This window comes from Athene noctua, chromosome 2 (assembly GCF_965140245.1).
Source record: "Athene noctua chromosome 2, bAthNoc1.hap1.1, whole genome shotgun sequence".
Taxonomy (NCBI): Eukaryota; Metazoa; Chordata; class Aves; order Strigiformes; family Strigidae; genus Athene; species Athene noctua.
The window spans coordinates 154587556-154614813 of record NC_134038.1 but is presented as its reverse complement, the minus strand read 5'-3'; the positions used below and the strand labels follow the sequence as shown (position 1 = coordinate 154614813).

Genomic DNA, 27258 nt, shown 5'->3' with positions numbered 1-27258 from the left:
TTCATATACGACTTCTGGGGCTGTTCAAAGTCAAACTGCAAAGCAGCTGCCAGAAATGTCTCTCCATGTAAAATTTACAACATGCATTTCTGCAGTGGTAGCTGATGTGCCTAACCAATCTGCCAAAAGTGTCTGTTTAGCTAAAATTTTTGAAAAGAGAAAATCACAGGATCTGCAAACACATCTGCAGAATGTTCTTTAGCAACTACTACTCATTCCAAATGCAAACCTTGAGAATAAACACTAGCTTCTGTAACTGAAAAAGGACAAATGTAAGTCACACCTTCAGACTACATGACAAGGAACTCCATCTACAGCTATAAATTTTCCTTACAGTTGAGACATTGTTCAGTTTTAAACAATTAGCATCTCTTCTTCAAGCTAAAAAAAAAATAAAATTAATACAATCTTCACCTTTTTAGCAAATATATCTGCTGCAAATAAGTAATTTTCTAATTATAAAAACTGACTACTTCATAGACCTTGTTCTCATGTTCTGGAATGATCTTTTGTGTCGATTAAAAGAAAAGCACTTGTTTTCCCATCATAGGAGAAGCCATGGCAAATCGATTCATAAATATTCACTGGTATTTCAGGCATGGCCATAAAAAGGAGACATTTTACTGGCTGTCCTGGAAACAGTACATTTAATGTTAGAGCATGCCTGAGAAAGGAGAGCTGAGGAGAGGCTCTTGTGGCACGGAGTAGCTTCAAGGGCCTGAAGTAGCTACAGGTTGTGCTCATAAACAGATCTACCACTGTGGCGGGAGAAGAAAAATATGATGGATGAGCCTGTGTCCGTCCAGAGCTTACAGTGATGTGACCAGGAACCTGCCTGGCGCGGAGGCTGAGCTGGTGGATGCCAGCAGTCCCACCCAACTCACCTGGGACAGGGACAGGGCAGGCAGATACCACGAGCACAGTTGGTCCTTGCACAGGAGAGTGGGTCTGGCTGCTGAGAAGCAATTTCTCATCGCCCTAGCCCATGACTGAGCCAGGGCATCACATCACAGCTCTGAGACCTCATGTTGCTCATGCTTCTGGTTGTTTTCTATGATTCAGGGGAAGGGCTCCCAGATAAAGGAATTAATTATGCCTTAGGCACAATTAACTATTTGTGACTTCCTTGTTGTGCTATCCTGCAGGTCTCAAGTAGGAAGGCTTGTCTGCAACTGTTTTCCAGATTTGAGGAGGTTTTTTTTGTTTTAAATCCAAACAATTGATTAGTTTGGTGGATATGCTGCACAGATCGCAGATAAACTCTATGTGCCTGGGAGGCTCCTGCATCTCCCTGCTGTCATGCTTGCTGCAGTGACTCCACGGTCCTGGATCGCTGTGTAGCTGCTCTTCCTGCTAAACAGCAGAGAGGGACAGGAAATGAGATACAAACCAAAGCTACCCCAGCTGCATGAACTGCTTAAAACAATGAAAATTAACAAACTGCAAGTGTTCTTAGAGCGAATCAATAATAAAAAAACCCCTGCTACTACTATAAAACACATTCCATGAAAATGCTGAGTTCTTTACAGAGCAGGGCAAAGTTTCCATTAAAAAAAAAAAAAAAAAAATCAGGGCTGGTCAAATTTGTTTGATAAAATAAGTTATGGTGCATTGCAATTTACACAAATAAAAGTCCAGAATAGTATCGAGACTATAAAGCATGAAGATAACATATTGTTCTGGCAAGTGATAAAACTGCTCACAGTGACAGCTGTGATTTATTGAAGCAATTCAAATACACTTTGAAAGTATATTAGCTTCGCCTCTGCCCACAAAGGGCATATTTTAGCAGGGTAGGCCAAGCCAGTGATAAATTACATACCAGCAAGAAGTGAAGGCAATTGGCAACATCAGATGCCCGAAGGCCCTGAATTATTGTGATAATGTGGTTTTCATGATAATACCTCACATGCAACGGCATCTGAGCACCTAAAGGAACACATCAAAACTGTATTTTTGTTGGCTTTTTGGAAGATAACATTATGATGGTGAGAGTGGCTGGGACTTCCCAGCTAAAGTTGACATACAAAGCATTTACAAATTGGCTCTGAAACAGTTTGGTACAGAAGGTCACAGTTTAGACGCTACCTTTTAGGCAGAAGCTGGAAAATAACTGCCTCTTACTTCCAGGTTGTTGGCACTGAAGGAAACCACAGGCTGCAGACCTACTGGCTTTGGAAGGACTGGTAAAGTGACCCAACTGTTGCTGTGGTTTAGCTGTGCTAATAGCCAGAATGGGATGGGGACCTGGCCATATTGTGACCACCACGGCCATGCTGGCACCTGCGTCACCACTTCTGTGAAGGAAGCAAGTTACTGGGCACACTTGTTCACTGGTCACACCAGTTCAAACCCAGAGTAAAAGCCAAGCTCTTCCCATGGCTCAGAGTAGCCCTGGGAAAGGAACACAGAAGAAACAGGAATGCCAAAGTCTCCTCCTGCAGCAAGGTTTTGCTATGGTAAAAGCCTTGAGAAATTATTTCATTTTAAGATAGCTTGGGCTAAATTCTACAGTCAACCTGGAATTTGGAGGGTGTTTTCTGAAGAGAACATATCTCTGGACAGTGCCATGAAGAGCCACACAACAGACTCTTCTCCTCATATTACCAGGGAAAGTGTAACAAATTGTATTTGCCTCCAATTATTCCAGTCCTCCTCTTTTGACACACTAGGAAGTGTATCTTTGCATCTTTACAGCCCCTAAATTAAGAGCAACAAGAAAAATTAAGGACTTGGCCAAAGCAGTTACATCTTGTTGTGGATCAAAAGAGGTTTATCAGCAATTACACTGTAATCGGGTCATCTCCGTAAGATAAAGCACATTTAACAAAGAGTTTGCTTCTGGCGGGGATTTTAAGCTTCTATTTAATTCAAAACACTCCCTTGGGAAGATGAATATCCCTTGGGAAGAATGAATATCTATCTATTTCTAGAATATCCGTTACCATATAACCTGAGGACCTCTGACATATTACATACTTATAGAATGAGTTTGTACAACTTTTTAGAGGAAGTTTGACATTTCTTGAGTCTATGCCAATAAACGCCTGAGAATTATGTTTCTGTATTTACAGTCTCCCTATGAAAAATGTCTCAGTGACACTGTAACTGAAATGGTCCAAAACATCTGTATACAGAAGGATATTTTAAAAGTAAACTAGCTAAACATTTTCTTTACAGACACAGATTTGAAGAAGATGTAAAAGTGGCAAAACTTAGTAGCTGTTTTCCTAATTTCCCTGAAGTATATGGGAATGAAGAGCTCAGCACCTTTTTGAACCTGCCCCTTTATCTATTTTTGTAGCTCTAATCTAATGATTAGAAGAAAGAACATTTTTTCCTTGAATTGATATTCTGGGTAGTACAGATATTACACGACAGTGCAGTGCGTTTATTTATGGCTCTGCAGCACTATTCTTCTTTAGAAACATTTGCAGGAATTGAATTGATTGTGTGTTAAGTGTTATTCTTAATAGTTTTTTCATTGCTAGCTAATGGAAATATGGATTCAACATTATTTTAAGCTTAATGCAGTGTAAAAGAATTCATTCAGTACACTGTAATTATGACTTTTGTACAGCACTTAATAGAAATACAAGGCAGAAATAGATTGCTTCAAGCAAGGGAAAAGAATGGGAGCATTCAACAACTTGAATATCAAAGATGTAACAAGGAAGTCACTCCTCTGCTTTCTTTTTCTCATCTATACCCTTCAGATTTACATTTGCAACAAGTAAAGAAATGTGTTTGCAGTATCCCTCAAGTTCTCCCTTACCAAAAGACCAGAAATATTGTCCCAAAGTTTACCTCTGAGCAGGGGAGGGATTCTCTGCTGCAAATTGGGTAGGAGCTAGTAGTAATACATTGACCTGAGTTCAATAACAGAAGAAATAAGAATACCCTTCCCTGCCCCATCACCTGCCTACGTTTGTCATCTTGAAGCGATGAAATAACCCTCAGAGCATTCCAGTGATAAGGGCAGTAAAAGTGACCAGAAAACGCTTATTTCTATTCATCTCACACCCTGTAACCCAGAAAACATTCACTTTATCACCTGTTCCCTGGAAAATTTCACTCTTAAATAGGTTCCAGATCTCCCTCCTTCCCAAACACCTGTTTCTATGTTGCAGTCTTTGAAATGTCTTTTGGGATATTTTCCCTGGAAGGCTAACTTCTCCATGTGGGCACAAATGTTACTTTATCCGAAGAGCCCAATTTACTGGAAAACTATTGCTCTGCCTCATCTCCTCTGACAGCATCCTGGGTTTTCCATGCTGCACAGCCTCTCCAGCCACAGCAGCCAGCCTAGCTGCTGCAGTGACAGTTCATTTGTCTTCCAAAGGGAAAACAAGGATGGTCTCCTGGGCCTCTGAGATCTCGTTACAGAACAAAACTCCAAATCTTGTAACAGTGAGTGTGATGGACTTATGATTTCATGATTCTCTTTGCAAGAAAAGGACTAAACAGAGAGGACCGTCGAAAGGAAAGGAGAGAAGATGATCTCTGCTCTTTACATCTCCTTGCTGTCTCCCTTTCCCCGTTTTCTCCATACTGCTCAGAAACTTTCTGAGGCATGTAGTCTCCCTCATCCCCATTCCTTTTTACTAGATGTTCAATAATACCTAGCCATGGCTTCACTCAAGGGCTCTGGCAACTACAGAAATACAAACAAGTTAACACAAAGTGGAAATGCTCCATACATGTCAGGTTCTTTCAGTCTCCTACAAAAATAGTAGCAGGATTCCCATGCCTGGAACAGTGGTTCTGGGAAAGCTGCAATAAAAGGTAAATACCATATAAAAGCTGAGAGTATTTTACCACCCACTTTCACAGACTAGTAACTGTAAAGCATCTTTCTGCAGCATTGCACTTCAAATGAAAGGAAAATTCCCCCCTACATTATGTTTCATTTTTCAGTTTCTGTTGTGTCAATATGACAATCTTCTGTAACAAGAAGACAAAAGCTTCTCCATCTTCTTGGGATCAATATTATTGGTCAAGCAAGGACAACTGCTATCTCTTTGTTAAGACTCTATTTCAATGTACAGCCAAAATACAAATACAATTCTAACTCAGTAGATACTAATCTGCTTTTCAGACCAAAGTAGCCAGGATGGAAAACCTACATGCTTTTTAGTCATGCAGCACTGTTCTCTCCCAAGTCCTGAACACAAATAAGAAATCTGATGGTGCAGAATGGTCTGTGCAGGTGCACCTGACCCAAATGTCAGCTCATGCCAGTAGAAAGTTAAGGTCTGAAGTAAAAATAAGTCATGTACTCCCCAAGACCCCCTTCACGCCTGCCCTGCTCTTCCACAGTGTGATCACAGCAGTTTCACTACTGAAGGACCCTTCAGCAAGGAGCTGCAGTTACTCCTAAAGCTAGGGATGTATGAACTCTACGAAAAAGCTTGAGAAATAAATCTGGAGCAAACCACACACAGGTATCTGTACAGAGACAAGCAGTCCCTAAAATGAAAGTCAAGCACTGAAAACTGTGAGAAATCTGCCATTGCTTGGCTACAGCTGCATTGCCTTAAGGGGGTCACACTTCTAGCTTTTTAAAACAGGAACACAGTTCAATGCATTCGTGTCTGTACAACCTCAGAGAGCACTGGGGTGGGATGGTTAAATATTCAGAAATCAGGAAAAGGCAGTGGAGAAGCCCCTACAACCTTAATTCCAGTGCTAAGGTGTATATGAATGAGATGCAGTATTTAATTACCTAATAACCATATACACTGCAAGAAAATTGCCCTGACGTGCCCCCCAGAAGAATTTCTAATCTTCCTATTTCCTGTGTTGTGAAACACAGAAAGACCAAAATGGTTTTGAGCATGACAGCTTACAAAGACTTTACCTCAGCCCTTACACAGGTCTAGACATTCAAGCACACAGATGAATTGGTATACATTGATAGCAATTTTCTCCTTTGTGAGCTGTGGGAAAAATCTCATGAGAAATGCGCTGAGTAGGCAAAGTGAATTTTAAAAGATCAGGTCTCCACGAAATCTGCATCTGCTTTTGCTGAGACACCTCAAAAGGGCAGTCATCTTGTCAAATGTTAACCTCCTGCTCTGGGGAGAGTTGGCACTTGAAGCCATAAGTTTTCTTTCCTCCTTGTTTAATCATATGAGGAAGGACATACCTGCCTACACACATTCTGTTCATACTTGGAAGTCACACATGTGGGACTTTTGTTAAAATCATATAAAGGATGTTCATCTTTGGAAAGAAATAGATTGACACAAAGCATACTGAAAAATAATTGGTAAATAAAATCTTCACAGAAACCTATCTGGTCTTGGGGTCATCCAAAAGCATGGGTATTGAAGATGTTAAGAAATCAACTGCTTGTCAGTTGGGATCAGAACAGAAGCCACTGTCCCTTAAGAAGCACTATTTCTCAGTTTTGCTCACGCTCTTGCCTCAGATACAGGAAAAAATTCCTTATGCAGGAAAGCATTTTAAACGTGTGAACAAGTCCTACTGAGCAAGATGGGGCTCATACCCCTGAGATGATTACCTGAACAGGAACGGATGTAAGTATGCACTTCAGTGGCCCACAGCTCTACTGCAGGGGAAAGAAGGATGAGTCAAAGGAGGTAGCTGGTTTTCACATGAAAGCAGACAAATTGGGAGAACTATTTCAATAAGCCTTGCCTATTTCACTTTTCCCTCTATTATACAGTGACTGCTCTTAACCTCACAAAATTGTTTCCAAGAAAAAAATAAAACCTTAAGTACTTTTTAAACAAGATTGAGTTGCTGGTACTACGAAGTCCTCAACACTCATGCAACAAAGGGCAGCTCTTGGGACCAGCACAATTTTTCCCAAGGACACCAGCAGCCCACGGGCTGTGTTTCTAGTGTGATAGATACAGTGAGTTGTAGAAATTGCAGGTGTTTAGAGAAACAAGGTTTTAAAAATGACAGATTCAGTATCTTCTTCTTAGTTCTGTCCTTCTTTAGATGCTAGAAAGCAACAGAAAATGCTTGGATAGCCACTTTTTGAGCAAAGGTAAAATTTCAGCTGATATACTGAATCCTGAAGAGTGCTTTTAGTATCTTCACTGTGCAGCAAGACTAAGGCAGTTTCTTAAGCAACAACTCATGGTCATTCATGGAAAATAAATATAAAATTATCTCTAGTTTCAAAACCACTGGAAAGACATGACACATGACCTTCACCTAAGAAATCTAACAACAATTTGAAACAATACGGCTTATGCTCGTTTACAGCACAACCCAACTATGAAATTACACACATGACCCCACCTAACTGCTGGACTGCTGGGTTTCACTCCAACAGGCTAGTTCTTAAGATTTTTTTAAAAGAGGTCAACTCTTGTAAATTAAGCAGGCGATTTTCTGAGGGCTGATTACTGTAACGGACACCCAAACATTCCACCCTTTTCCACATCCAGGAAGCTGTGCCTCCCCTGCAAATATCCTCCTCTATCCAGTAAGCTCTATGGATCTTGCACTAAACAATGGATAGCTGTGAGTCCTTTCACTTTCAGATATTAAAAAATAAATCTCATTCCCAAATTGCTAAGCGAGAAGATAAATGAGATATTCTTGAATCTACTAAAGCAGAGTCTGAAATCAAGCACCTGCACAGGAGACCCAACAGTATCCATCCCTGTTCCATGTGTGGAGGTGAAGTCATACCTCTCAGTGTGACAGGTCCGTCACCAACACAGTACAAACAAAAATCAAGTTAGATCACATTTCCAATTATCAAAACTTACTGAGATTTTCATATTAGTACAATATATTACAAAAACTGGGTTATCACTTGTTTCATCTCCAGATTAAACATCTCCAGACCTAAATATTTTGAAAACACTGTAACAATGCTGCTGTAAAATGGATATTCAATACAAGTTTTTGACGTTCACTTTTGCGCTTAGTGAGCTCAGCATGATTAGAGCTATTACGGTAACTACCAATGTACTTGCACACCACAGCGTAATGAAAAGAAGATGAAAGAAAAATGTGTGAAACCACTTAAGGGGTATCAGAGAAAGGTTTTGGTTTACCAGCTTATTTTTTGCGCCATTGTTCTTCTTGACCCACCTCAGCTGCCTTCTTGGCATGCAGTAACCACTGCAAGCGTATTAAAACTTTAAGAAACCTACAAGACATGAGAAATTCAGGATTTCTTTTCAAAGACAACATTGCGGTTGCTCAGCAAAGCTCCCTGCTGGGATTGCTTCACAGAAATACAACCACTTTGCTCACTGGAGACTCAAGCTTTTCCCCTCTCATTTTCTCAGTTTCTCTAATACTTGATGGATGTGCTGAGTCTGTTCATTTACAGGAGGAAACTCAGGAAAAGAGTTCTTGCTGATTAATTATGGCCTACTCGGAAAGAGCATTTTACTAGTCAATTAGAAATAACTCTCTAAGGCAAATTGTATTTCCATGTGCCCACACCTGTTTCTCCAATAAATCATATCACTCTGTATTTATACAATGGGCCATATAATAGCAGAAATGAGCTGCCTAATGCATTTCAAACACCACTGTAAACTCATGTAACATATTAATCAGGACCGAGTAGAATGAGTAGACAGAAACTGAACTATCTGTGCCCTCCTGCAGACTTCAAATTAGTCTGATAACTAAAAAGACTCAGTTCTACCACACACTGCTCACCTGACCACAACTCTTAAAAATGAACAGCTCTGCACTTCCACTTTCTTCCTTCTAATGTAACATGTAAATACGTCAAAGGGGAAGGGAAAAAAAGGGGGGAAAAAAAGGTACAAGCTACTCTCTTCCTTAATTTCTGTCTAATTGAAGCATACCATGTCAGCCTTTGCAGACATTTGGTTAGTCTCAAATTTGCATAGAAAAGATGAGGACTGTGTGCGCAACTGCACATTACATTTATTTTTTACATTTTATAGAACTGAGAAATCTCTTCAGTTTAGTTTGTAAACCTTCCATAGATCGCTATCAACACACAGACAAAACAGATAAAAGCAGATGAGTATCACTGTGAAGTTTCCACCATGGAAGCATAAATATGGTTCACTGCAGACATATGGTATCTCCATGAAATTAGTGGTACCAGTGCACAGCCTCAACAGTGCCCTATAAACCCACTGCTATTGCTAGCTATATTTCCTAGGAACAAGTTTCTTGCTTCTTCTATTGCAAGGCCATATTTCTGGGAGATAGATATGAGCGATCCAACGAAAAGCAAAATCATATTTGTTTTATTTCACTTATGAATGTTTTCTTCCTTAACATAACCCTGACATAACAAACTCATGGCTTCCCATTTTTATGGAGCTAGTCAGGGGCTTGAATGGTTCCTGCCTATTGCTCCAGTGGTCCAGTATGCTGTGGCACAGTTCTGGAGTAGAAAAATACAGCTCTTCTCACTCCTGTGTTTATTTTTTCACATCCTTTGCCTCTCCTTATCAGAGCATCCTGTACACTGCTCCATGATGTGAACTGATGACCCACAGTATATGTACTTCATTGATCCTTTCACTGACCAGCTTCCACCGAGTTCGCTGAAAAGCTCCGAGGTGAAGTGAGGTTAGCAACACTGCTTTGAGATCTGCACGGCATGCATGGGAGCTGTAAGGAACAGCAGTCTGACACTGGGGGGAAAGGCAGCCCCTGAAGCTGCATGGGTAGAATAGAGAGGCTTAAGGTAAAGCAGCTCTGATCCCTATCTTCAGTCTTCTCAGCAGCTTACCACAACGGAGCAGAAACCTTATAGGATGTGGTACCACTGAAAATTTCATGGAAGGTAGCACTGATGAGCAGGAAATTATTCAGAAGATGTTAATACTCCCATGCACCTTGGACATCACATTCTCCCTCCATAAAACAAGTCCTATCATCAGAACCTCTACGTGAGTTATAGCTGAGAGCATGTAAGAGCATTTGCCTATGCCAGCACTGCAATACAAATCATATGGTGGTAGCTTGGGTATAAAAGGTGCTTTGTAAAACCGGCTCCACTCTTTTACACACAAATCACAGGCAAATTCATACTTTTCTGGAACAAAGAACATCAGGAAACCTAATTCAGATTTCTAATTCCTGCATTAGATGATAATCTATTTCACCAAATTACTTTTGCCTTGCGATGTAGCTGCATTTATAATTATTTATTGCCCAGCTCAAGGTTAAGTGAAGGAACAGCCTCACTGAGATCCTGTTTAAGCCCTTATTTTTCACAATGTGCTACAAAAGATTAACTGCTTTCTATTTCTCCAATAGAGACAGAATTAAAATTGCCATTTGATACAAACTATTAACGCAGCAATCATTTTGAAGTAGCACATTGCTTCTTATAATTTAATACATTTCCCCTCGTTTGCTTATTCTATAAAGTGGTACTTGGCAACCTTAAAAAATTAATTTGTGGAGGTTCCTTTGTAGGACCTGTAAAAATCCAGCCTTCTGCACTCCTGCAGACCTGATGAAAGGTAGTTCTCAACAAAGAGCAAACTGGAAATGCAGCATTGTTGAGCAGATGCTATTGAAGATGTTCTCTTTTACCAGCATGCTACTTGGAAACCTTGAGGACAGTGCTGAAGCATACAATAAATTGTTTTGATAACACAGACTGACAAAAAGAGCAAGAATACGTATATATAGCCTAAATATTTGCTTTCTCAGAAATGGCTGGGGTGGTTTTTTTGTTGTTTGTTTTTTGTTTTCTCCTCTTCAGTAATGCCACAGGGCTAAGGTGTTTCAGAAAGAAATGATTCACAACATGCAAAAGACTGCTGTTATTTACAGACAAAGTCCATTACTCACTTCTTGTGATGGTTGTTGGTTTTTATTGTAGAAACGAATATAAGGAACGACAAGACTGAAGATAATGAGAAATTCAAACACTCGCAAAAACATTAATTACCTGAAGCAGTGATATTTAGGAAAGCACACTTAGGGTTCCTACGTGTACGATCCCAAAACCTATTTACTGTTTCAAGCACTCAGCGGGAACTTTGGGTGCCCAGTGGTTTACAGGTAGTGAATGAATGAACAGCTGCAACAATAAAAGCTTTTTCTTTCTTTTTTTCTGATTTACCTAAGCTGTCTAAAGAACTTTTTAGAGATGGACAAGAGCCCTGAATTGGATAGCCACCACAGTGCCTACCTTAATATTCTTTTAGCCCTAGATGCAAGCTCTATGTTGAGTCCCAAGAGGTAAAAAGAAAATCTCTGTGCATTTATATACACTGTACAGAGGGCTCTCAAGGCTAGCTGTAGCTCCCTGGTATGATTACGGTACAAAAATAATTTGTGCACAGATGGTCTCTTTTCCTTTCCTTGTTCTTAAGTGCTTGTATGATAGTAGTCAAAAGACTGTATTTGTTACAAAGACATTAGGATCCTGGGAACTGCACTGAAAATAAAAATTAAATATGTAAAATACAGGAGGAAAATCTGTGTAAAAGTAATTCTTATCTCAGCTTGTTCCAGATAAACTGGGGTAAAAGCTTGTCTAACTTCCCATTATTCAGGTATGGTTGAGTTAGGGATTCAAACTTCTAAAAAAGCATTGTGTAAAAAGGATTTTCAGTTCAACATATTGAGTAGCGTGCTTCTTTGTCTCTCCATCCTGAAAATAATATTCCTGATGAGGATATAGCCATGTCTTGCCACCAGCTCATAAACAGAAGCTCTGAATAGTATTAACCAGCCTCTATTTGTCAGTTCTGGAGTGAATTAATGTAAAATGACTCACATTTACAGCTAGGTCTTTAGACCGGCAGCAAAGGCTGAGTAAAGAATTACTTCTTTTCCCCTCTTAATCTACATCCTATCAGCCACAAAGGAACACTGACCAAGAGTCTGCAGCAAGAAAACCTGAATTTATCCTTATCATTCATAATGATAAATGCCAGCGGTACCCACTGGAAGTGAAACCTCAGCAGGGACTATGTATCACTAGTAATAACAGAAATAATCAAGCTGTTGTTAGAACCAGACACTCAGACAGCAAATTCAATTTTTTTTATTTTCTGTCCAATACCAATGACAGCTACCAGCCATCACGCATTACAATTAGCTCATGCTGCAGGAATGCTATCTGCTCTGGTGCATAATGAGCGAGCTGCAACAGAGAGCAGGACCTGGGGAAGAGGTGAAGAACTATTTGGAGAGGTATCACGTATCCTTGCCTGTTGCTAAGGAAACCAGCTCCTTTCTTTGGGAAGACTCAAGGGCTGCCTCCTTCACACACCACACTACCAGTCTTATTTCACTTGCAAACAAACAAAAGAGAAATTAAGACAATTCCTCACTTGCACACATTCTATACATCTAACGTGGGTGAGTCAAAATGAAAACATCCTTGCAATTATGGAGGGATGCTGCTTTTGCAGACGGTTTAGACAAACAATAACTGACTGTAACAAAGGTTGAATAAAATTCAGGTAAAGACACTGGGACTGTTTTACATATCAGGGTTGGTCAGCAGAACGCCGCTTCAGTTACTGGGACATTGTTCTTGAGTTCTGACCTAACACTGAACACATGCTGCAGCCCTTCTTCCAGACAGCTCATACTCACATGCATTTCTTCTGCCACGTCCCGATCTAAGTAAGTTCTATTAAGTTCAATCTAAATATGTTCTATTAAGTTTTACAACTGCAAAGTGTGCTTGATTCTTAAATCCTCAATCAATAGCAACTGTAAGGCAAAACAGTCTTCCCACCTGCCCCATCCTCTGCAGTGCCGATCTCTGGTATACATTTGGAATATTTCTTCAATGACTAGTTTAGACCCTAAAGCCCTCCTGTACTTTTCCATCCCATTGAATGCTCTCATCTGCACGAAAATTACATAAAACTGAGCCTCACAGCCTATAGACCTGCTGTGAGCAGCATGCCTGAAGTGGAGCTGGAAATGGCCTCTGCCCCTCCAGAGAGGCCTTCTAGCATTTCTGTCAATGGTGGGGCTCCACTAGTTCTAGCAATGGCAGGATGGTACTGGAAAAGAAAAAATAAAAAAAAAATACTGAAAAATGAAAAGATGAAATCTGTCTTTGCTCTCAAGGACTACAATATAAACCTCTCAATTATTCAGTGTTGGAAAATTCCATCACAAGTAGTCGGAGCACTGTGCATTGATCCAACACAGAATTAGCAATAGAGATGATGTATGATTCTTTTTGGCAAAGAAAAGACAGAAATACAAAGATCCTTTGTAGACATTGTTGAACACTTTAGAGTGTTCCCTACATCTTAGCGTGGCCTCTGCAATTTTTACAGAGGCTATTTTGAAGTCCTATCCACTCCACAATGCTGTTCAAAATCTTTTCTCTCTCTGCTTGCTCCTGTACATTAGCTGACATGAGATTAACACATACTAATTCTCTAAAAAAAAGTAATTAAAAAAATCTGTATTTTAGTGTGAAACCCTAGGAACACTGTCAGAAATGGCTTAGATTTTAATTAGTGTCAGTTCTCAAAACTTGAGAAGCCTTGAAAACAACCCGACAAATAAATGCCTGTCTTAAGACTTACAGCTGTTGGGCCTGCCGGTGTTCTCTTCCCTCAATATTTGCTCTCTCTTGGTGTGAATGTTGAATAATTAAACAAGTCATTTGACGAAGAACAAAGCTTTTTGACAAAAGTGACTTTGCCTTTTAATTTTCAGAATCAAGTATGCTGCAGGGAGTGTGAGAGTATTAATTCTGCTATTAATTTAAATTACAGATATTCTATAAAGCTGAACGCTGGTGCAGCACTATTGCTTAATGTCAGAAGACAACAGGATTTAGTTTCTAAGACTAGAAATTTAAACTTTTAAGTCCCAGTCCTGGCTCCTTAGCAAGCTTCTGAAAAGTCTTGAATGCAATATTCAGTCACAGAATCCTTCTTCAGCAGTAGAGGAATGAAATCCAGGGTGCAAAATTTGAGGTCGGAAAAACCCTGTGGGTAGTTAATAGGAAACACTGAGGAGGTGGATGGGTCTTGGACCTAATCTTAATCACTCACCATATATAATAGTGAAATACTATAAAAGCAAGACTTCAAACTTGCAAAAAACCCCATAACATATATAATCAGAAGTGAGTTTCTTGCTTTATGCCCTTCTTTTTCATGTGCTTAATTCTCTGTTCCTTCATACCTTTAAAGAAAGCACTGCAAGAAAGATGGAAAACAATCCTGAAGATCAGAGATGCCAGCGAGCACTATCTCTGCAGTGCACAACAGGGGTTAAAACCCTCTCAGACCAAGGGATCCGAGTTTCTCATACCATGGGAGTGCCTCAAGCTGGAACCAGATCATAAAATTAGATAAAAAAAAAAAAAAAAAAAAAGAAAGAAAAAAAGAGGGTTCCTCCTTCTCCAGGGGCGACTTAGGAAAAAAAAAAAAAAAAAGCATAAGCAGTCCCCTAGGTTTGCTCTAGGCACTTCCATGGCACAGCCACCAGAAGTCTCGAAGGCAGCTGGCAGCAGGAGTGCTGAGCTCTGCCTTGCAGATTCTCTCACGGTCTCAGACAATACTGTCCAAATAGAAGTGTTTATATGTAAAGCTTTAAGTTTCTGGACAACTTAAACATAAAGTAATTGGACAGAAACTAATAATATCGGTGTGGATCACTTCAAGATCACAATTTTGAACTGAATCCTCCTACTGCAATTGCAAACTCCTTGACCGGTCCCTACTATTTCATAAAATACTTTTGAATTTCAAAGACTTACATCAACATTAATGAATGCAGCACTACACTTAAGTATCTAAACCAGTAGGGCTCTGTCCCTCCCATTCCTGTCAAGACCCTGTAAAAATGAGACACACACCCCTTGCAATGCTTTTCAGGAGAAGCAGTATCTGCTGAAAAAATACAGTATTAAACACAGATGGACACCTTCAGTACAAATCTGTTTCAGTAGTGCAGTAAGCAATTGCCACTGGAGAAATAGTTTCTTCAGATAATTAGATACTTAAAAATTGAAGTTGTTTATGTTTATATACGCACAGAAATTATAGACAGAATTATGCAAACAAATCTATCATGGACCATGAGCTCCTGTCAGTTTGCTAATGAAGGTAGAAAGCAGCAATCTTTCTCTATAAGGTTCTCTAATGACCATGATAACAAACCAATTTTTTTTAGTGCTGCACATTTTCCTTCCCCAATTTTTTTCTCCTCTCAGTATCAGTTTATAGTGACAAATGCTTTCAGAAGACAAAGAGGATGAAAGAGACTTGAAGATAACACTCTTCAATTACACTGACACCTAAATGATTAAATTAAGCAAAAATTCAGTATTTCATTGTCAATTTGACTCTGATTTCTACCTAAACAAATTTATGGACTCTGTTAAGGTACATTTTGCCTTCACTTAAAATTTGTTTCAGAGATGCATTAAAGAGACAATTACCTCCTTCTCCTTACTGGAAGCTGTAAAGGCTAGTAATACAGTACTCCATCAGAAATATTACCTTTCCTTCAAGACAAACATTTGCTGTTTACAGAAGATCCACGTATGCTTATTAAGAAAGGATTCTACATCCAGGCAGTGTTCAGATATGTACTTTCCTCATATAACGACTTCCTTTGCCTACTGTACACGACCAACTACACCGCTTTTAGGAAAAAACAGAGGTTTCCTATTCAGTTTGAGCCTTCTCATGTTATCTGGGCACTGAAACAACAGCAACATTTGTTGATTCTCAAATGTATGAGAAATCCTAAAATCATTACATTAATTGCAAAAATTACAGACCATTCAATTATGCCAAATACTATCTTATTTTCTCTGGAAATATTACAGTGTAAACTTTTGGCTGGAGGATTTTTAAAGCAAACACTATAGTTCTTAGCCTGAATTTCCCCAAAAGATGATCTTCATTACTGATGTGAAACACACACCACAGATTCATACCTTACAAAACTAACTGCCTTTTAGAATGAGGCCCTGACAAGAATCAAAATATTATTTTATCGATAAAATTTCTGTTGCACTCTGAAATTATCTGGAACACGTAACACAGACACACAACAATGAACCAGACTAGGAAACTACCATGTAATTTGCTGCAGCTTGTTCATTTGTGAATGGCAATAAGAACAGTTGCATATCCCAAAGTAATACTCATGTACTTATCCAGCTCATGTTTATGAAGCATTTTAAAGATGAAAAATCCTTGAAGTGCACAGCACTTGCTATAATGAAATAAAATAGAGGCACAAATACAAAATAACACACTACCGATTTCTTCTATCATGATTAAATACAAATCATTACCGATTTAGCATTGATAGATCTCTATTTTTCTATTCAAACACAGTAACTAGGATTAAAAGCTTTTGAAACTATCAATATAGAGATAATTACTAAAGAATGAAATACTGATGATGCTAGACGTGCAATTTATAGAGTACTGCTAGATAAGAATACAGAAATAACATTTTCCTCTGTGTGGTACAGAACTGGGCATTTCACAGTTATGTTAAATATCATCTGTTATAGAGTACAGAAATGAGCAATATCAACATACCCAAATAGTCTGAAAAATGAGCATGCTGGTTTTGCGAACAGCTGCCTGAACACACCCTAAGAATCCACCTATGATGTTGTATACATGCCACGGTGTGACAGACACTGGCTTGACCCTGGCCCCACTCGACAGCAACACTTTGAAAAACTGCATTGTGCAAGACTGGACACAAAAATGGTGCAGAAGCAGAATGAAGATGAGCAACAATGGCATGTATCTCAGTGAAATAAAAGTATTTCTGTTTACAGACCATGATACCATGCTGTCAGATACCACACTTTGGCTTGAACAGAAACAAACATAATTCAAATGGCAGAGGTTTTTATAAAATCTTCATGGATGTCTCTCTTTGTACCAGGTTTCTGCCAGAAATGGGTCACTTATGTTCTTGTACAAGCCAGCACTTAAGGAAGAAAAATAATAAAGAAGGTAAATAAACACACAAAAAAGTTCTCATCCTTCTCTCCAAATGATTTATTGCTGCCAGAGCTCTAATCTAATTTTAGGTGAGCTCATCTTTTTTCCTGCCCTGGAGCCATTTTAACTTAATATTGTTCTCCTCCCAGAGCCACAAGAGAGTACAGGCTCCCTTAGCCACCACAGATGCCGTGCTGACATTTTACTTTAGCTGTTTGCTGTAAAAGTCATCAATATCGCTCTGCTCCTGAAGAGACCTCTTCTAAGAAAAATGAAAACAAATTGCTGGCATTAGATCAAACTTTGACCTCTGCAGCCCTAAGTGGGGAAAGTAAGATTTGAACTCCTTGCTGCTGCTTTGAAAGCTGCCATAAGTGCCTCCAAGCAGGCAAACTTTTTTATTTTAATAAAACATTTTCTGAGCTGCCAGGCTGAGGTTATTTCTCTGTTCACACTGCCATATGAGCCAGCCAGCAGGTACAGGCAGACAGCCCGGGCTCCCACGGGCCTGCCTGCACCACAGCCATCCTCTCTCCAAAGCAGCAGCAAGGTCTTTGGGGAAACAATTTCAGAAATCATCTTTTCATCTGCCTCCTTCCCATCTGTTCCCCTTTCCCATTCACAATATTCCTGACCTACACGCAGTTTCACCAGTGCTATTGTCCTTCACATCTTCATCTTTCTGCCCCTCGTTATCCCTGGCTCCTTCAAAACCTTCTCACGCGCTGATCTGAAGCTAAGTCTGCATGGGAAGCAAAACTGCAGTCTGAAATGCTTGCTTGTTGATTGCTATTTCCCAGTCATCTACAAGTTTCTAGCAAGATTTAAAAGGTTTTTTGGTATTTCTGTGTTTTGTTTTTTAAAACTGGTTTTTGAAGGAAAAATGAGTGTGATTACTCTGCTGGTTTTCCTCAAACACCACTCAGAGTAATGTTCCGAGTTCATCATCTAATTTCTAGCACATTTGCTGGAGAGATGAAAGCTGCAAAGACATGACATTTCTAAACTTCCATAAAAATCAGTGGCTCAAAAGAGGAGAGTAACATCCTAGCTCACTTGCCCTACTGTCAAAAGGCAGCAGTATGAGCTAGCAGTTATTTGCCCTGTTTAGGGGCCACCAGTCAATCTGCCACAGTGGCAAAACACTGTCTCCTGCCCAGCAAGCAGCTACTGGGCATCGAAGAGGAGCCAAAAGAGATGTGGATTTTGTAGGTGGGCTGGGGCCACAGGACACATGAGGAGCAAAATGTATGTGTGTGGGGAGGCTGATGGTAAGAAAAGCAGATACAGTGACACAGGGCATGAAACCACCTGAAACCATCATTGAATCATTTGGTTTTTTGAGGTCTCAGTGCTTAACAGTGAATCTCCTGCAATAAATCTGTAGCATAAGTAATATACTTTCCTGTACTTTATTTTTTATTTTAGCGTAAATTATCTGACATTTTGGAAAGAGAGGTATGATCCAAATACCAAGGGATGTAGTGGAAAATAAATTTGAATGATCCTTATACCATCTCTAAGAACAGACGTGTAGGAAACTGCAAGCTGCTTCCTGGCATACCTATCACACACTCAGATGATGACTATGGGAAGGATGTATTGAGCCCAAAGAGATGAACCAGCTTGAGGAATCTGTTCTCAGCCAAGTCTCAAGATCTGAGAATAGCTAAATGCTTAAAATCATCGCCACAGCAGGGAGTCTAAATTGTAGTCACAATGTTTTCATTTTTAAACAAGACATAAGAATAATGTTTCCAACTGAGCAGGCAGCTGAAAGAGCGAATTGCAGGAAAATACTGACGCGCTAGAGATTTTACACAAACTCCTTGACTCATGTTTTCCAAACATGTAAGGAAAACGATGCAGTAAACACAGAAACAAAATTAGCATTTGTATCTCTGCATTGTCTGTACTCAAACATAACAGCTCCTGTGCTACAATGTAGCTATATGTTCTAAAAACTAGGATTTCCTCAAGATCAAATAGCTGGATCTTCTCTAATACATCACTCAAGTGCTTCAGACCACCTCTTGTGCACTTCATTTACCATAATCTTCACTATGCTATGGGTGTAGCATTAAACTGATAAACATGGTTTTATGACAACACAGTAGACCCAGATAATGTCATCTAAGTTGATTTGCACTTTGGTTCGGATACCCAATATATAGAGATAATAAATTTGGTACCAGACTGTCATGGAAGGAAAAGCTAGAAGAGACAGATGACCTTTGTGCAATATTTCACCCTCTCAGGAATGTATAAATACAAAGGTATGAAAGCAGATACAGTCAGTCACTGAGGACACCGACCAAAACACCACCAATTTTATTAGAACACAGAATAGCTTAAAAAAAAAAAAAAAAAAAAAAAAGTAATCAACTGCTTAGTTATAGCTGTGTTTGTTGCATCTTTGTTTCCCTGAGCGCCTGAGAGAGTGTGAACAAAATTGCCAGCAGTCACATTACAGAGACAGGTTGATGGGCTGGATGAACCCATAAGTCTTGTTTGTGTCTCATGTCTGGGCTCTTGACTTTCATCTTAAAAGACTTCTGTATCAATGCCTTTGCAGGGAACCTGCTTTGGCATTCAGAAGGGTTTCTGCCAAGCCCAGACAGAATGATGAATGCTTTGTCCTACCTGGCACATCGGTAATTGCAGGCCCTACTGGGAAACAACACCCTCCCATAGACCTTGCAGTTACTGTTTGAGACACCCTACAAGGGAAGGTGCGCACTAAAGAAAAAGACAATAAACAACTTAAAAAAAAAATAAATCTCCAAAACCAGAAGAACTGTTTATTTCTTTGAAATGCAAGGACCCTTTCACAAGCACAACCCCAGCCCTCCCCCAACATGCACCAGCCCAAATCTGCCTACATCCCTCTTACTCTGGTGTTATCAGGAGTGGCATGACACAGCAGGAAAAGAGACCGGTTCACTGTGAGACCTGCTACTCACTCTCTTACAGTGTAACGGCCCCCCTTCCAGCCGCACATCGCTGCAGGGAGCTGGTCCCCATGGGCGTCAACCACATGAACCACCTTGCTGCTCCTCAGGCTCAGGGAGAGCAGAAAGTGCTGTAGCATGGCTGGCCCCTTCTGTATCACTGCAAACATGTCCACTGTGTAGACTCTTACAAATGTTTGGGGGCTTTTCATGATGAGGGACAAAGAACAATGGTTGGCTTAAACATGCAATGTGACTGCTTGCAGCGGTTCCCTCCTGGCTCTCTGTGCCCGTCACATGGAGCACGGATACTAAGGACATTGCCCTGCATGCAGGACAGCAGTGATGGAGAACGCAACCTCCACTCTTCTATTCCTCAGTATCTCCAAGCCAAGCATTTCTCAATTTGTGAATTTTCACTGTACTTTAAAAAATAGATCAGCGACCAGCTTTCTTCTCTGCTGTTCAAATTCAAAATTAAAACACAACCCATAGGTTTCACCAGCAAAGGTACTGTGAACAGCTGAAGGAACTAGTGACAGATGTAAATACCTGCTTGCTGTGCAGTCTGTGGGATCTGTTGACTCCGCTGTGCATTGTACTGAACTGAGGCAATGGGTCTGTACTGCTGAGTTGTTGAGGTAGGGTACTGACCAGATGGGTAATAATACACAGGCATCTGCAAAGAAAGAGAACAGCAGCTAACTGCAAACTCCAAGCTCAAAGATTTACAAAATAAAACAAAATTGGAAAGGGAGCAAGAGTTGAAGTCAAGCATATTAGTAGTAACAGTAATCAAGAGAGGTGTTCATTGTGTCTCTTCAAGAACTGCTGCTTGCTTTCTGCTTTGCTAGGAAAAGGGCTATCAGTGACCAAATTTCATCTCAAATACTTTAAGAAACAGAAGAAAAATAATTTTAATTGAAAGAGACAAAACCACACAGAATGCATAAAAAGCTACATGCATATACCAAAGAAATCACATTAAAATATCAAATGCTGCAGAAAAATGGATGCAAACAACACCTTCCATATCAACATAATAGATATAGACAGCATGTGAACCATTAAGTCAACTCTGGAGAAAATGGTCAATTTGAAGCAAAGAATGGCCTGGAGTAAAAAATATGTAGAAGCAAGATAGAGGGAAAGATGGGAATGTGTGCCCTTAACGCTCATATGAAACGATTATTAAATTCATGCTTTTTTTTTTGCAGCTACATCCTTCCTTACAAGAACATTTCCCTGTAAAGACACTCTCACACTTGTTGCAAATACAACAGCTCAAAAAACAGTCATAGTTTTCTTGCAGGAGCTGAGGATATCAGCAAGCTCTGCTGGTGGGCTTTTTTTATTATTATTATTGTCCTTATAGAGCAATGTGTACTACATCACTTTATCACTTAGGTGAACATGGACGTTTGAGGGTGACTGGAGCTAAAGATTTTTCCTCTACATGCTATACCACAGTTACTGAGACATTTGAGATAAATGGTTTTCAACTGATCCTTGGCAAGTTCAAAGCACTCAGTATTTTTTATTTTCAGCTGCAGTGAATCCTGTAGTTACCTGGCAGACTTTGGCAGCGTACAATATCAACAAACTGCAGAGGGACAGAGGCTTGAGAGAACATTGTTTCTCTTGTGACTTCTGCCACATCTGTCAGCATTTCTTTATAAATCATACAATTTGTTTTTCTCCTTGTGTGTAGTGTTTATCCTACTTATACATATGCACAGAGTCATACCAAATGCTTTTGGTTTTTTTCATACAAAAATAACAACTATTTATGCCTGTTTTATTTGCATGGAAGAAATGTCCCTGGAACAGTTTGTTCAACTTGATTACCCATAAAGTATTAGCAGAGTAAAGGTAACTGTATCCTTTTGTATACTGCTAAGACATCATAAGAAAGATCAGAATTTTTCCTAGAGACAATGTTGGATGAGAAAGAACAGGCATTGATACAAAAGACTAGGCAAGAAATGGATGGCTAATTGGGCAAGTGGAAGACTACTGAATGGGTAACTGTAGTGGGAAAAGTATCAGGATCAACAAAGCTGGTCTTGGTGTCATTGGTGAAGTGAAATCCCCCAGACTGACCATCAGTCAATATCACCTGTCAATCAAGAGGCTGAATATCCATTCATTCTTCAAGGTAATTAATTTTCTCTCAATCAATGGAAATCTCTTCCCTCACCCCCCAGTAATATCAGCCAGATTCAAACAAATACCAGAAAAACAATAATATTTCAACTGGAAAACATTGTAAGCTGTCCTCCCTCCAGACAATACCAAGTGACACCTAATGGGTACAGCCTTCCCTAGAGTCATTTGTTTTGTTAGAGACAAAAGTAACAAAAGCAAAATGTCTTTGTAAAATGGACAAAGCCATGCCCAATTTGTTTAAAGAAAAAGCCACCAGGTATAGGAAAGTTGACCCAAACATTTAAGGTACAAAATCATTCTTTAAACATCGTGGCAGTGTAAATCATGGATCAGGCAAGTTTAGTGTGATAAACTCATCTTGTGGTAACTTGATGGCTCTCAGCAAGACTCTACAATAGGAGACTTGAAAGAAGCAAGAAGACTCAGTCTAAGTAAAGTCAATGCAAGTAGTTGATCCTGCCTAGGAGCAGGGGAACAGAACAGACATCTTCTCAAATATTCTTTATTTTCTATTACTGTATTGTACAAATTAAAGAATATTAAACCCCTGTGGAAATACTCTCACTTCTCATGGCAGCAGCTTAATCTCACTTAAAGGATTTAAATTTATTTGATTTACCCTCAACTTCCTCATTTTCCTTGTGCAGACAAGCCCCTAGATATTTGAAAATACATGAGCACATAAGAACAATGTGAATTCTCTCTTGTGGAAAGATTCTGTAGGTATTAACTTGAAAACATAGCCTAAAGAATATCAGTTTTGAAGTGAAGTTTATAGTTGAACATGCCTAGCATAAAACCATACATGTACACTGAAGCATTCAGAATAATTTGGAAACATATTTATTTTTGGCACACAAGTACTACCTCAGAGTTAGTCAAAGGTTTTTCTTCCTCTTTTTTTCTCAATTCATTGAAATATATTTGTAATATATCCCACTTAGAAGATTATCACAGTGCAATCTATCAATCTGAAAAATGTTAACAGTAGGAATATTGGGTAAAAAAAAAATCATTTCACTTTTAAAGATTAATGGATGAATTTGCTCGTAATCATGCACACATGACTTAGAAGAGGTTTAGTTTTTGGTGTGGTTGTTTTGTTTTTTAAGAGATCAGACATTAAAAGACGGCCTTGGTGTAAAATATAGACATGGATAAAATAAGTCTTTCATGGTTGAGGGGTTTGGATGATTACTCATTTTCTTGAGTACATCTCTGTGTCAGTAGTTGAAACATGTTATTGTCCTTTCTGATATTACTTTAGTGAACAGTGGAATTAGATGGATCAGAGATAACAAGTATCACTTACATCGTCTACTCTGACCCTCTTGAATTTTTTAGTTTCTCACAGCATCAGTGTTACTAACACCTTTGCTTATGTGCTCTTCAACAAAAAACATTACATTTCTGTAGCAGCCTACTGACATACCAAATTGTACTTGAATTGCTTTCCCATCTGGGACCTTTTGTTTGTATAACATATTTCATTTACAGAACCTGGATGTTTCCACTGCACTAACAAGCACGCCAACACAGTTATATGGTTATCCTTAAAAAAAAAAAAAAAAAAAGTTTCTTGATCTTAATCCTTGACAGTGAACAAAATCCCCCCTCTGTAATTACCATGGAAATAGTTGACAGACGATCCTTACCCCCTTGGATATTCTTATTTTGAAGGTGAATACCTTCCTTGTTTGTAGGCTGACCATTCCAACACATTCTGTTTTTTCTGTTATATATAGCATTTTCTTTATTTAACTTAAACTGTAACAGGACTGGACACATCACTTCAGAGACACTCATGAAATGGCATGAACAGGCATTACTTTTTCCTCCTTCTACTGTGATTTGTCTATAGATGATGGGCAGAGACTCAGTATAGCATTGGCTTTCTGCTTTGTTCTGTTTACACAGAGTTCAAAACCCATTAACAGCCAGGTGTCCCTTGGACTGCTATCTAACAGCATTACATTCACAGGTATGTTATTTTCTCATGGTAGGAAAAGGATTCCACACATCTTTCAGGCTGATTTAACTTTCCTAAACTCTGTCCCTACTAATTTACAGCTCGATTCTGCTATCAGCAGGTATTCTACCTTCTCTTGACATTGCTGATATACAGTTAGGTTTGGACTAACACCTTCATTAGTGATGCTGCCACTATTGCTAATGACAGCTACAGTTGCATAAATGGGAGTGAAGACAACAGAAAGTGCAGTGATGGATAGACACATGGAGCTACCATCTCTTTCCCAATATCTAACTGACTGGGATCAGTCACTCATCAAGGATTTTTCTCTTCTTCTGCCCCCCCCCCCAACAATTGCAGTAACAGGAAAAAAAAAAAAAAAAAAAGAAAAAAAAAAAAGCTTGTCTACAACAACTGTAGGTTGTTGCTGAATATCGTTTTCTGAGATCATCAAAGAAAGACCCACTCACTTGCAGTGATTACCCAACCTTCTTCATTACAAGTTTCCTAGAGGAGACATGCTATGAATAAAGATTCTTTCTTAGGATAGCTATGGAATCTCTAAGGAGGGGGTTTCTCCAAAGAGACAGCTAAAATTAATGATGACACAACTAATTCAGGTGAAAAATCCCTCAACGTGTATATTACTTCTCCAAGCCTCTCCAAGAATTCACGCCATCTCATTTTTGAACATTATTTTGTCAGTATACCTCCCGAAAAGAATGAGTCAGAGGTGAAAATAACTTTTAAGGGAGCATATCCTTTCCCCCTGTCACAGTACTTGCAGTTTTCCCATTTCTTCAATTGCAGAGGCAGAGCAATGACAAGCACCATTGAGAAAGTGCTGCAAAAACCAAATGAGGACCCTTGTTGAAGTGCCTGGGCCCCTAAGTGCTATAGAAGAACCATTGGAAAGAGAAGAAAATTGAAAACAGAAGAAAATAGAGAAAGTAAAGATGTATGTTTGCTATTTATGATACAGAAAGCAAACAGTCATTTGATGCTTGAAGTCCTTTTCAGCAAACCCACACTAACGGTTGGGGTTTAATTTTTTTTTTCTTTTTTCCAATTGGTTGAACAACAATAGATCATTATTTTCAGGTTATTAAATCATTACTTCCTTGTCAAGTTGGGAAATAGCTGTGATGAAAGAAGCAGCAAACGAAACTCAAGGGGTCCTCTCACCACTTCTTAGGCCTGTCATTTCAAACTCAGAGTGTTTCTGCTTTGATACAGCCTGGGAGAGAGAAGCTTGGAGAGCAGCTGTAAAGCCACACTTAATTGAACTTTAACGCAAAAGCTAATAATTGAAATGCAGTACTATTGGGTTTGTAGGCTTGGAGAGCATTTATTTCTCCTCCTTTCAGATGCAAAAGGAAATGATCATACTCACAGGACATCCAGACAAGTTTTCACTGTTATTTTCCAACAGCATACTGTGCACCACAGACAACCTATTTGAACATTATGAGCAACACATTTTCAGGAAGTAATTAGCCATTAGAATCAAACCTCTTTTTTACTGGTATAAATTCAACAGCAATATTTAAGATATAAAAGTGCTTTTACATTGATTGCATTGCATTGATTTATGCATCACATAACATTTTTCATGCATTGCCATCTTCATTGCTCTTTTTTTAAGCCTGCCTCAGACCACCTGATTTGGCATCTGAGAGCAGCCTTGCTATTGCATCTAAGCCCAAAAGAGTAACAGGTGATTCAGATTGCCAATACCCACTGCCACAGTGAAGTTTTGACACGGGCAGGACAAGGAGTTTGGGTCTTTGCTGTCCGGCACAGAAAGCTGAGATATTAGAGCACAGCAACTACTATTTCCCAAGGCTTTGCTCATCTTTTTACAAGAGGTATCCTCTATTTGCCATACACAGGCTACAAGTAGCCTCCAAACCACTGTGCCATGTTCTAGGCCTGAAGAGAATTAATTAAAACTGGAAACGTTGATCAGAAGTTCCCATCTGTGCATGCAGACGCAGAAAGCTGCTGCCCTCTCTCCCTCCCAGCAGACCAAGGCCACTGTGCTTTCACAGTATAGGGACACGGGCAGCAGGAACTGACCCCCGCTGCACCCTCTTTCACACAGGTATCTGACAAGTATTTTTTGGAATAGTGACAAACTAGAGATGAACGATGCACACGGTGCAGCGGATGCAGAGGAAGTTGACAGCACTGAATTTCTTACCTTTCCATACCCCGAGGACAAAGTATTCCCCAGTGAAATAATCAAAGTTGCTGCAAACCCAAAAGGTATATTTTCCTGCCCTTGGTAACTTCCCACTTTGTTCCTAGGTAGGAGAAAACACCCATACGTACCGTATCTGCGGTACAGAGACACAGCGGCCATTAGACACATCAGTGCGGTACTGGTCCTACAGCAGACTATATGTGAAAAGGCACCTCCTTATCACTTCTCCCCTGAAGAAGTTCATCTGCCTCTCCAGTAGCACCAGAGCCAGTATTAATGAGGGAAAACAGCTTCAAAAAGTAACACTACGCCAGCCTGAGAGAAAACCCTGCACCCCGCTGCCCAGGCAAGGGTGAAATCCAATGCTCCCGCCCCAGGTGACGAAGGCTCAGCCACACGAGGCAGGAGCTGCGGCCAAACCCGCAGAAACAGCCTCTGCAAAGTCAACCGAGGAGGGGTCTAGCAGAGACCCCAGGGCGGGCTGCAAACCTGGTCTCCCCCGAGGTGGGAGAGGCGGCAGCACAGGGTGCACCCCGCCACGGCTGGCAGCACCATGCGGCAGCCCCCTTCGCTCCCGGCCTGCTGTGGGAACAGCTTGGAAAATGGTGGTGTTTGCATTTGTCTGGTTCACTAGAAGTGTCATGAGGTTTGATTAAACGGTGCTCGAAAACACTGAGGGCACCGCGGGGTTGTACCTGAGGAGAGAAGCCTGGACAGCCGCTACTTACTCACTTAGGAGACACAGTCTAGATGGGGAGATGGATTCAGGGGGGGAATCTGCTCTTCAGGTTGTTTTTTCCTCTCAAGTGTTTTGGGTTTGTTTTTTTTTGTTTGTTTGGGTTTTTTTTTTAGATGCTATATTTGGCAAACAGTGAAATCTTTTTCTTGCAATATATTCAGTTTAAAAAAAAAAAAAAAGCACATTACACTGAACTTTAGCTCCTTAAAAATTTTTTTTTGCAAACCTTCGCTTCTCTCAGAAGTGGCTGCATAATTTCTAGCAACAGAAACTACAGATGCCAGAGTCAGGGATATGAGCATCCA

General features: G+C 39.8%; 1 protein-coding gene across 15 annotated transcripts in view; it reads right to left on the bottom strand.

Annotated features, from left to right (window-relative positions):
- The window catches only part of ARPP21 (cAMP regulated phosphoprotein 21), a 143485-nt gene that overhangs the window by 18469 nt on the left and 97758 nt on the right, over positions 1-27258 (bottom strand). For all 15 annotated transcript variants that reach the window (XM_074900765.1, XM_074900770.1, XM_074900764.1 and 12 more), the window contains one exon: positions 20420-20546. In XM_074900765.1, coding sequence (XP_074756866.1) covers positions 20420-20546 — 127 coding nt within the window. The remainder of the gene's footprint in view (positions 1-20419; positions 20547-27258) is intronic.